Below are 12,054 nucleotides of genomic sequence, written 5' to 3'. Positions count from 1 at the left end.
CCATCCCAACCCACCCCAAAACAATAAAAAACCAGATTCAGGTTTCAGAGCCACAAGCCTTTCCAGTTACACAGTCATATTCTTGGAAATTGATGAATGGATTTTAAAAATCTGATTACATACAATAATATGCTCAAAACGTCCTTACTAATTGCTTTCTGGAGCTGAAGCTGATATATCAACATGCTCCCTAATCAACTTAGCAAATTAGCACTTATGGAGTTTAATATTTTGAAAGCATAGCTTTCCATTCAAATTAATAAATGGTTCACAATCACGTTTAGGGAAAAAGTAATACTCTTTCTGCATGCTGGTTCTATCACTGCAAGTCAAGCGTGTTTCCCACGTTTAGTCTGGTGAGATGCTTTCCATTACAACATGGGCAGAAATGCCAAAATTATATGAGCTCATTGTGGGATAAATCACAGACCTCTAACACTGCTTCATAAATTATTGAGGAAACATGGGGGGAAGAGGAGAAATGAAAACAAGTATCACATCATTTTATTATGGCTCATGATGAAGAAATTTGCCACCCTACCAGTACTTAATCAAAGTCAAGCACAGAGACTGTACTTGCATTAAAAAAAAAAAACACAAGAGATTAAATTCAGACAATACTCACAAAACAAAAAAATGTGTAAATAAAGCAATTTAAAAATTACTCTTATTTCCAGTAAATCAAAAAACATCCAGTACATTCACTACCTTCTGCTCCCATTAAGTAAATCTTGGAAAATAAATATTTAGTGAGATTTCCAGAGTAGGGAAGGAAACTAAACCACTTGTGCATACCAGCTATGATGGGGTTAGGATTATAGGGTAACATGACCCAGTTTATGCTGTGCAGAACCAATGATTCAGGCCCCAGGGGACCTCCTTCCTGAAGGTTCACACTATGGCCTACACGGCTGGAGGATGGGGTAAAGTGAGCGGTGTCCTAGGAAGAAGCAGCCCAACTCAGCCCTTCCTGTGACAAATGAACTAGACCCATGAGTGGTAAAAAGATAAACCAAAGGCTCAGGTGCCCCCCTAAAAGATTCAGAGAACTACTTCAGGCTCTCAGCATCTGGACTCCTCCACTGAGAAAGTCCACACCCATTTCTAAACTCGAGTCATTCAGTAAAGACTCGAATTTTTGAAAAAAGTTCCACCTAACATCTTACTTGTTTAGTGGGGGGGGGAGGGATGGGAGAAAATGACCCATTTAAACAACTTCAGTTGCAAGTTTCCACTTCCTCTTTATTAAACTAGTGGAATTTGCTTTTGTGCTCTGGTTGGAAAAGGCGACAGTGATCATTTTCATTCATTCATTCATTCATTCATGTGGTGACAATTAAATTTCTAGTAATCTCTTCAACATTCTATTAGCATAAAAAGGAAGCTATCTAGCAATTTCTTCTTTCACTACTGCCAATAATTTATACATTCTGATAGAGACATTTACCTACTACTTCCAAGGTTGTTGTGACATTTGCTGATCCAAAAGTATTATTGGCGTAACACATGAACACTCCAGAATCATTAACTCTTGCTGAGCTGATAATCAACTTTTCCTGACGTTCAAAATTGAAGTCACCGCGATGCCAGCTATTACTCTGTGTCTGTGCATTAGTCTGCTGGTTTTGGAAAGAGAGAAAAAAAAACCAAAGATTACCATAAAATTTATATTCAGGATCTTTCCTAGATAAATTAAAAATAGCAGCAATTAACTTCTCCATATTAACATTCATTATACACTACTTAAGTAAGAATAATAAAGCATCATGACAAGTCTGTCATTGGAACACTTCATATTACAGGATTATATTGAAAGATAGTCATTATTAATGATTGGAAAAAACATGAAAATTCATTTCATGATAACCATGGCGTACATCATTCCAAATTCTCTGCAGCACTAAATATTTTAACGTGCCAAATTTTAGAAGTTACTATATAAGAAATATTACTGAATACTGATACTTTACATTTAGTCAGCATATTTAGGTCATATCAAGAACTCAAATCTCGGGATCCCTGGGTGGCGCAGCGGTTTGGCGCCTGCCTTTGGCCCAGGGCGCGATCCTGGAGACCCGGGATCGAATCCCACATCGGGCTCCCGGTGCATGGAGCCTGCTTCTCCCTCTGCCTGTGTCTCTGCATCTCTCTCTCTCTCTATCATAAATAAATAAAAATTAAAAAAAAGAACTCAAATCTTCCAGTTAATCAAAAACATCCAGTACATTCACTACATTCTGCTGTCATTAAGCAGATCTTAGAAAATAAATAGTGAGATTTCCAGAGCAGGGGAAAAAAGCGACACCAATTGTTCATAGTTAGGTCATATCATTATCTCTATATCCCAGTGATTGAAAGAAAACACATCACTATTAATAATATTCTATTTTATCAACATCTATATTATTTTCACGAGTAAAAATTGAACCACAATGTCTAAAACTAACTTGGAGACTCATCCTACAGTTGTTATCCAGTAGAATTTTGGCAACTATTAAAAAGAGTTCCAAAGTATGTGAGACGTCTAAGACCAAACCCCAAATTATTTAAGCATGAGTGGAAGAGAAAAAGTTGCAAATTTACTCTTGTGCTATCACCATTCTACTCGTATTATTTGCCTGCAGACAAGACACAGAGAGATTTCTTGTATGGAAAACATCATGGGAATAAAACATAACATAAACTATAGTCACTCTGAAAATATTAGAGGGAGTACTATAGAGCTTTCTGCAGCTTCCCAATTTTCGGTAAAATGAACACATTCCTACGGAAAAAAATAACAACTGAAAACAACAAACAACAAAAAAAGAAACAGGAGCTGATACTGACATGAAACGAGACCAAGGGTAATGCGCTGGCCAGGCTATGGTCAACCTATCAGCACGAGACCATTCTGACACTATTGTAAATCAGAACAATCCCTGTGGAAAGCAATTTGGCTGTTTGTTCAGACCCCTGATCAGTTCCAGCAAACTTATCTCAAGGAAATAACTCAATTTTTTAAAAAAGCTTCAAAATATTTACTGCAGTGAAATCTCAGAGATGACCTAAATGTATACCAAGTATCAAAATTATAAATGTGAAAATAAGAAAAGGGTTCATATTACTTAATAAGCATAAACCGAGTGTACCTTAAAACTGCAAACATGTGGTAATACATATGCATGGGAGCAGAGGGAAAAGAAATATGAAAAAAAAAGTGGGCAATATAGTATTTATAAAGACCAGACACACAAAGAATACTGAGCTCTTGGAATGCTTGAGGTCCAACCTGTGTTATAAATATAAAGTATGCCCCAGATTTTGAAGCCTTAATATGAAAAATAGTAGTGCAAAATAACCCATTGATATTTTTATGTTAATTACATTGATAAGATAATATTTTGGCTATACTAGGTTAAATAAAATGTGTCGATTTTACTCTGGCTCTGTCATGTGCCTACTAGAAAATGTTAATCACACAGGAGGCTCACATTTTATTTCCCATTGCACAGCACTACAACACGCAATGGTGGAATCATATCTGTTTCTTTTTTCCTCATGTTATTATATTTTTGGAAATTTTTTTTACGTTAAAGTGAGCATACATAAGAGCAGACTGCCAAAGCGGAATGTTTTGAAATAAAAAGAAGAGAAACCTGCTTTCTTAACTAACTGTGAGATCTTGAGCAAGTCGAGGATACTACTAGTCTCAGCTTTTGTTTCTATAAGGAAATGAGACGGGGGGGGGGCCTGGGTGGCTCAGTAGGTTAAGCGTCTGCCTTTGGCTCAAGTCATGAACTCGGGGTCTTGAGATGGAGCCCTGCGTCGGGCTCCCTGCTCGGCAGGAGTCTGCTCTTCCCTCTGTCTCTCTCCTTCTCTGTTTCTCCCTCCCTTGCTTGTTCTCTCTCTCTCTCAAATAAATAAAAGGAAATAAGAAAGCAGAGGTCTTTAAAGGCCTTTTCATTTTGAAGCACAATGCAGATATGAAGACACTCTCTTCCAAGAGATTCTTCTAATAATTGGCAGAAATCTGCCATTTCACTGCAGAAGAGCAATCAAGAAGATGCAGTAGCAAGGTGAGGGGACACTGTTTTGTCCTCTCCCGGTCCACCAGGTCACAGACTTCTCTGCAAAGGCAGAGTAATCACAGACAGCTAACATACCACATTCTAGATTTGTGGTATAGATATATGTAGCCCGAGGGTCTATGACAAGGAGCTAACCAGGAACAAGGAACACATGTCAGCGCAGGAAGGAATAGCTTGGTCCGATGTGATACAATATCAACACCTAAACCCAAAGACCTTAATTCAGGATGATGTCAAATAACATAATTAAAAGTAAAAATACAAGGGTTTAGAGGCACTAGGAAAGCTAACCAAGAGTCACGAGTGGTGAATAAACTCCAAGACTCTCTTAGGGTTTAAAACAAACAACTGCAAAAACTCTAGAGTAGTCATTTTATCCTAAATTTCTCTGTGAGTTTTAAACTTATTCTAAACGGTCAGAATCAAATACCAGGAATTTTTAAGATAATTTCATAGCGCTCACAGTGCTAAGTATTCCCAATGAAGCCAAAGGATATCAACAAAAGATTCACGGCTGAACCTTGGCATGGAGCCACGAGCCCCATCTGCAAGTCACACATTACATATTGTTTGCATGTGATTTGGTTTTCCTTAACCCTTGAGGTGCACACTGGGATTTCCCCAAAGAGCTCCCAACACTGAAAGCTTATCTAGCAGCGCCAGTGGATTAATTGGGAATGGCACGCAGGACTCCTGGGAAAAGTGGTTCAGAACAAAACTGCCTGGGGCAATTGAATTTCTCATGAAAAAAGGCTGATTTTCAAGTTATGCAGAGGCTCAAATACACACATGGTCTAAACTGTTCTCTCATCTGAAATCAAGGATTATGGAAAGCCAATTAATATAGGATTGCGTTCCGTAGGGTCAGTCAAAAATCCATACATAAGCTATTGTTTTTATTAAATTATATGATATGGAAACTAAAACTTGTTTCTTTAAGCCACTGGTCTGAGAGAACAAGACTCTAGTACGATCCAGTCTCTAGTCAATGGCAGGCTTCATCAGCAAGGTGTCATCCATCACAAGTCTACGCGAATACCATCATAGTACTTTGCATTATGCTAATCACCATGGTTACTTATGGAGCAAAGAATTCTTTAAAGAGGCATGAAATTGGCCATGTTGAATACAGAGCATGAGAAGGAAGAAGAAGAGGAGGAAGAGGAGGAGGAAAATATATCTTTTCTCCCATGCAATGCATACATGTGTTCTGAAGAAAAACCACTGTGATAGCAAATTACCTTAGATGGCCAAGATTATGCAAATAAAAATTACTGAAAATTCGGTGGATGGGAATTTTAAAGCAACATATTTGGGAAATTAGAATTTGAAAGACCTTGCTATTAATGATTATTTAGGGGGGGGGAAAACTTCATATAACTGGCTGAAATTTACTTAAGATACGCCTTCCACAGTATCTGACATATAGGAGACATTCAATATGCATTTGTTAAATGAATGAGAACTTAAACATGTCCAAATGTTTCAGATTAAAGATAACCATTTTATGAACAGTGACTAAAACAAATAGAAAACCATTAGCAACTTGATCTCAGGTAACCAGCCTCAGAGGGGAGAAGTCAGATCAAGAAAAAAGGAAACACAGCTCTCAAATGGATAGGCCACTTTGTGGGAAAGGAGGGAGCGCCCCGGTTAGTATCTGAGATCATTGACTGTTTTTAAATATGGAAGGGGGGAAAAATTGACGACTTTTCCCAATATTTTAAATCATCTGGCCTGGATAATTTTAAGAGTCTTAAAACTCAAGGTTAACGTACGTGGCTAACAAGAAGTGTTCTTAAAATTTTCCCTACAAAAGTCAAAGAAACAGCACACGGTATAGAACAGGAGGAGTCTGAAGTTCTCTCTTCGGTCTTCTCAAAATAAATTTACAAAATGACACGTATTTGTCGCTAATAATGAATACACACATCCACATATGGTGTTACGGAAGGGGGCAATGTGCATCTCGACATACGCCCAGACAGCCCCGCCTCAGACAGACACACCAGCGGAGCCATCCCCAGGATAATCAATGGACTGTTTTAAGGGGAAAACCTTAAAATGTCCCCCACAGAGAGAACAATGTATTGAGAAAAACAAAGGAAACAAGCCACTTACCTGGCTGTTTTCCTTTAGCCACATCGAGTCCACGAAACTAGACACATCTTTTATAAAGCACGTCACGGAGAAGGCTTCCCCTTCCTTCAGGAGAGAGCTTGTTTTGGACACTGACACGACGGGTACAGCTCTGAAGGCTAGAACAAGAAGAAACGTGGCCCTCAAATTATTTCTTCCACGATCATATGCCATTGTCACCTACTGCTTTTCCTCGAATGCACCCGACCTATTTGGGCATCTTTTAAATGAAATCTCAAGTACTGATCAATCTGTATTACTTGCCTATCTGAAGACATCAGCAATCCAATCTTGCATCCTTCAAGCAAATTCATTAATATTGAGCGACAAAAATAGGAATGTCTGCTTTGAGATGATAATGCTCCTGGCCAAAGCTATTTTGAAACAGGGAGAAGCCCTGGCACAGGGAAAGTGGCTTTAACCTTGATGGTTTCATGAGGACGTGACCTACGACTACTTACAGTCTTTCAACCAAACAGGCATCTTTCCCATGTGCCGTAGTAATAATAGCTTGCTCATTTCTGAAAAATCTCCATTTTTAAATAGTCGAACTTTCCTTAATCCCAATGAGCACCCTTTTTCAAAAGCCTCCATAAAAACCCCTCCGTAGCAGAATGTCACCCGGTGTGGAATTTGATGAGCTCGGAGACACAGAAATCCAGACATCTTCCGGCTACGAATTCGATCAACATAATGCCACGATGATAACAAGGGCCACACTCTGTTGGTGCTCTCCTCCTCAGACTGGGAATAAGTCTGGGAATGCATTAAAATCAAATCGCTGAGGAGAAACTCAATTCCTCTCTCAACAATAAATCAAGGGGTGAATAATGTATGTGCTAATCTTTCCCAACAGTGGAATCAAAGCTCCCCAGTGAGGTTCCGTCGGAAGCACACCTCATGCAGTCATGAAACTCTGGGTGTCCTGATGTTGTGAGGTTTCACAGCTGTCCCTTTGGGGGTCTACGCACCGGTTTCTGGCAGATGCACCTGCCAACGGTGGCCAACGGAGGCCAACGGCGGCCGTGCATTGGGGGTGTGGGGCTTGGGGCTACGAAGCAAAGAATTCACCGGCCACGGACAGTAGTTGGGAGCTGGGGAAAGTGATGAAGAGCCAGAGAGTAAGACAGACCAGGGAGAGGAGACAAGTCACCCCTCCATCAACAGATGCTCCGCCTCCCCACAAGAAAGAGAGAAAGGGCCCCTACCTGCCCTCACTTTCAGGGTGAATTTCTTGGACAGCACCGTCCTCCCCTTCTGGTCCGCAGAGCAGTGCAGGCAGAGCCGATGGTACTCGCGCTTCACGTTTCTGATCGTGATGCCAGCCTTGGGATCAGCAACAAACGTCAAGTCCTTGGGAAAAGGCTTCCCCTCGCACCCCCTGAGGGAGTAATTGGTCACTTCTGGGTCCGTCAGAGGACAGCGGACCAGCGTATCGTTGCCTTCTTTCCCATACAACGGAAGGTCTACGAGGAAAAGCTTTGCAGGATCTAAAGCAGATCAAAAATCAGTCGTCTGAGTGGCAGGCAGCAGGCACCGAGGACATTTTAAAAGATCACGGATGACTCCGCATTTTGTTCCTTCTTTGCAAGCAAAAGTAGAATTTATCCAAATACTACGAATCGAGTAACAGTTAACATTTGTTATACACTTCCCATGTGTCGGACACTAAGCTCGGACCATTACACTTTAGCTCATCTCATCCTCGAAGCACCCCGACGTGATGGGCACTATGCTTACCCCCGTGATGTGATGGGCACTATGCTTACCCCCCCCCCTTTTAGAGGTGAAGAAACTGAAGTCTCAAAAGTGACTCTCCTAAAAAAGTGACATGGCCCAGAAATGGCTGAGCGGAACTCAAATCCCTGCCCAACTGATACCACGATTTGAGCCCCTAAAACTCGGAGGGTATTTTACTGCAATAGTTCCTATTCTTCTACAACAGGGAATACTCAAGCAGCATGGGCCAAGACTAAGGCTGTGTGATGATACCCATTAGGGTCAGGGAAAGCTGATCTTTCTCTATCCTTCTGGTGGTGGGGCGGGGGCCTTTCCAGAACTCCCCGTGGCCAGGACCTTTCAGCTTCTGCACAGAGCCTGGGAGACCATCAGCCGGCCACCCTGTACAAATGTCATCAGGGGCCCCACTCTTCCTATTTCTTGAAAGATATGGATAAACATAAACTTCTGGAAATCCAATGAAGCCATATTCCCAAGGGGGGTCTTAGGAGTTTCGGGAATGCTGTGGCAAATACTTCATCATCCGAACCAGGACGCTTGTGAGTGAAGGGCAGTGCTATTAATAATTACGCCAGGACACCAGGTGTGGCCTGGGAAAGCCTCGGGCAGACTGGGACCTCCTATAAGCAACGACAAACCTCATTCTGTGCACACAATATGCGGCCACCCCTACCGTGTAAAGCTAATACAGACAGACGGTTGGGCCAACAGATCATGTTTAAAATGTTGTTTGTTTTTTTTTTTTAAAGGGCACTGAGGGGGGGCACTGGATGGGATGAGCACTGGGTTTTATACTATAGGTCGGCAAATCGAACTCCAATAAAAAAATATACAAAAATAAATAAAAATAAAATAAATTTCAAAAAATTTCTTTATTCATTGTCCATTCCACTTGGAATTTGGTGTCCCACAAAAAATCAATTTGACATTGGTGAAATAGATTTACCATTTAATTTTAGGGAAAAAAAAGATTCTAGGATGAGTAATTACGCATGTCCCAGCCTCACTCCTCTGTTCTCTGAATAAAGCACCTCATGAGGATAGAACTGAGGTCCGAAGCCGTCGCTGGTTATCATTCCATCTACTCTCTCTCAGTTGCTGGAACCCGGCTCCTACAATGCCCCAATCTCCTTCCCTGCTGTAACGTAAACTACTCAAGTATCCAAAACATCTCAAATCAGCAGTTTAGTGTAGCTCTGATAGCTCTGACTTACTGAGGAAGACTTCCCTTCTAAAAGAAAAAAAAAATCCATGAACTCTGCGAGACTGACTTGGCTACTAGCTTCCCCCCATTTCCTCAGTCATCTACCCACTGTATTCATATGCAGAAGGAGACTTCATTACCACCTGGAAATTAGAGTATCTTCTCGAATTCCAACGACCAGCACACAGGATACCTCCACAATTACGAGACATACCCGGAGGCTAAGCTGTGCCTTATCCATGGGTAGGTCTCAGTTTACCCACGTAGGAGAATAACAGATACACTAAGGAGAGGCAACCTTCCCTACAGCGAACACAAGGGGAGTCTACTTGATGAACCCTTGAGAGAGCCAGAATTTGCACGATTCTGGTCTCCTGAACGACGACAATTACACCAGGAAGACAGAGCAGGAGACTCTCAGGGTTCCGGTGAGAAACCGAGACTCCTGAGGTCCCTCAGACCTGCAATCTAGGACAGACGTATTCATTATTCCCCCACAATACTGTGGATGAGGCCTCCTACGTAGTCCCGTGTTCACTGGACAGAAACTCAGAGCCAGAACCGGGACCCTATTCTTCCTCCTAGGACCTGAGGATGCGTCTCCTAAAGCTCAAAGTCCTTGTTTTTACATCAACAGAAAGAGCCTCCTGCCTCCCATATATTAGCAAACCTCCTCTTGACAAGGATGTTCAGCAAACACAGGCGAATCACCGAGTTTATCATAGGAAATGAGGTGCGGAAATCCAACAATCGTAGTTTTCTTCTGTTTCCAAAAAGGTCACCATTTTGATTTGGTTCTTTGTTTCTTTTTCTTTTCTTTCTTCTTCTTTTTTTTTTTTTAAACGAATCAACTGACAACTATTAAAGAACCTAAGAGGGACATGGGGTGATTTAGCTGACTGGGTTGATTTTCTGGAATTTGCTCCCCTAAGAAGTGGGTCAATTCTTTTTGAAGTGTTGGTCTGTTTGGGCCTCCCGAGGCCTTTCGTTCCCTGAAGTGTTTTTACTAAGTGGGAGCATCTAGGATCTCAAGGCATTAAAATGAAGCTTTCCCAAAGGGCCTCATTTATTCTCAGGGTTTACTCAGAGAGCCAGGACAAATGGGCTAACCATATCGTAATCTCATTAGGAAGAGCAGCGCAGGCTCACACACCTTCGGCTGAAGTCACACCCACAGCCACGATGGATCAAGAGATGGGGCGGGGGGCGGGGGGTGACCAACAAAGAAAATTTTGTTTTAGGCTTTCTAGACCTAGCCATATTTTCTCTATGGCTCAGCCATCTCTATGTCACCCATAATTAAGAACAGGATATTAAGTCCTCTAAAGCATAGCATGAAAGAAAGCCACACATTTACCTCTGACAAACACATAAATGGACCTGCTCAAGCCATCTCTGTTGGTGCACGTGTAATTGCCCGTGTGGCCCGCCTCTGCCTTCTCTGTGATCCATTCGTTGTGTGTGTTCTCACTCAGCTGGCGCAGGGTCTCAAAAGTCCACTTGACAAATCCTGGATCGGTGCAGGTCAGCCTAAGCTCGTCGCCGACACTGACTATTAACTCTGATTTTGCTGGATGGATGGATGGGAAAGACGGTTTCCCCGGACGCACAGATGCTTGAGAAGGGCCTGCCAAGAAAAATAAGAATCGTGTTGAGTACGATCTTTTCCTTGGCGAAATAAAGCGACTCTTCCGATATTGATTTCCATCTTCTGTGCGCTCTACAATAAAAATAGGACAAAGTTGCCCCACTATTTACAGTTAGAAAGAGTTCTGTTTAAAGTTTCTTAAGTTCTTCATCGAGAAAATCATTTTCTGCAACTCTCCATTAATCCTGAGGGTCACACTTGGTAGGCAAGCCGTCCTTGCGGGATGCCACGCATGGCCCTTCTCCGGGGGAGAAACACAGCTGGGTCACGTTTCCACTCTGAATATGGGCCATCGAAATGGTGCTGACATGCTGACACCCTGCTCAGGAACAACAAAAACAAAACCCCACACTATTAAAAACAAACAAAAAAACCTGCTGGCCTGTTACCCTTCTGGCAAAATGTACGTGACCATGACATGGGTTGGCTGTGAATTCAGTTATTTGTGTGAAATTCTCCTTATACGGTGATGTTCCCCAAAGGAGAACTATTTAAGAGTCTCAAATAATAAGGCAGCACATGAAAATCCCATTTTAAAGATCAGACCATGAGGGCAGCCCGGGTGGTTCACACCTTCAGCCCAGGACGTGATCCTGGAGACATCAGGCCCCTGCATGGAGCCTGCTTCTCCCTCTGCCTGTGTCTCTGCCTCTCTCCTCTCTCTCTCTCTCTCTCTCCCTCTCCGTATCTCTCATGAATAAATAAATAAAATCTTAAAAAAAAATCAGACCGTGACATATCTCATGACATATGTTGGGCTGCAGCCTAATCAAACTAATGCCTAAATAGGCTTCTTAATATAAAGATGCAAACTTTAGACTCGGAGTATGAAACTTGAAGCTTAGAAAATTCATGGCAGTCCATTCATTCATTCATTCATTCATTCATTCATCCATCTGTTGCATGAATGCAAATGTGCCTGTTCCTTATTCACGGTCTGCAAGAGCTTCGAGCTGGGTGCTGGGGAAACGTCCACATAAGTGCAACACCTGGTTCTTACACGCACCCCAGAGTTTAGAGAATGCACTACTCACATGTCACAATAAGTGAAACGCAGCTGTTCTGGCTTCAAGCTGAAGAAGAAGGAAGAGGTGGGCTGGACCTTGACCATATCAGAAGAGGTGAAAGAGAAGACAGACACGGGCCGTAGATGTATACCACAGAGACCACACAGACCGTGCAGAGACACTCGATATTTTCCAGCAGAGAAGTGACATGCACAGTAAGATACCGAGATCCTCCAGATTCAAGGA

At 42.1% G+C, this 12,054-nt stretch overlaps 1 protein-coding gene across 3 annotated transcripts in view; it reads right to left on the bottom strand.

The window, feature by feature from the left end:
* LOC129505409 (mast/stem cell growth factor receptor Kit-like) overlaps positions 1 to 12,054 on the bottom strand; it is an 83,384-nt gene that overhangs the window by 36,481 nt on the left and 34,849 nt on the right. For 2 of the 3 annotated variants that reach the window (XM_055318451.1, XM_055318449.1), the window contains exons 2-5: positions 10,511 to 10,780; positions 7,418 to 7,699; positions 6,192 to 6,328; positions 1,448 to 1,619 (exon numbers count right to left, since the gene is read on the bottom strand). In XM_055318451.1, coding sequence (XP_055174426.1) covers positions 1,448 to 1,619; positions 6,192 to 6,328; positions 7,418 to 7,699; positions 10,511 to 10,780 — 861 coding nt within the window. The remainder of the gene's footprint in view (positions 1 to 1,447; positions 1,620 to 6,191; positions 6,329 to 7,417; positions 7,700 to 10,510; positions 10,781 to 12,054) is intronic. The other variant, XM_055318450.1, reaches the window with a different exon arrangement.

Source organism: Nyctereutes procyonoides, unplaced genomic scaffold (assembly GCF_905146905.1).
Source record: "Nyctereutes procyonoides isolate TBG_1078 unplaced genomic scaffold, NYPRO_anot_genome, whole genome shotgun sequence".
NCBI classification, from domain to species: domain Eukaryota; kingdom Metazoa; phylum Chordata; class Mammalia; order Carnivora; family Canidae; genus Nyctereutes; species Nyctereutes procyonoides.
This window is presented reverse-complemented; position numbering and strand designations above follow the sequence as displayed.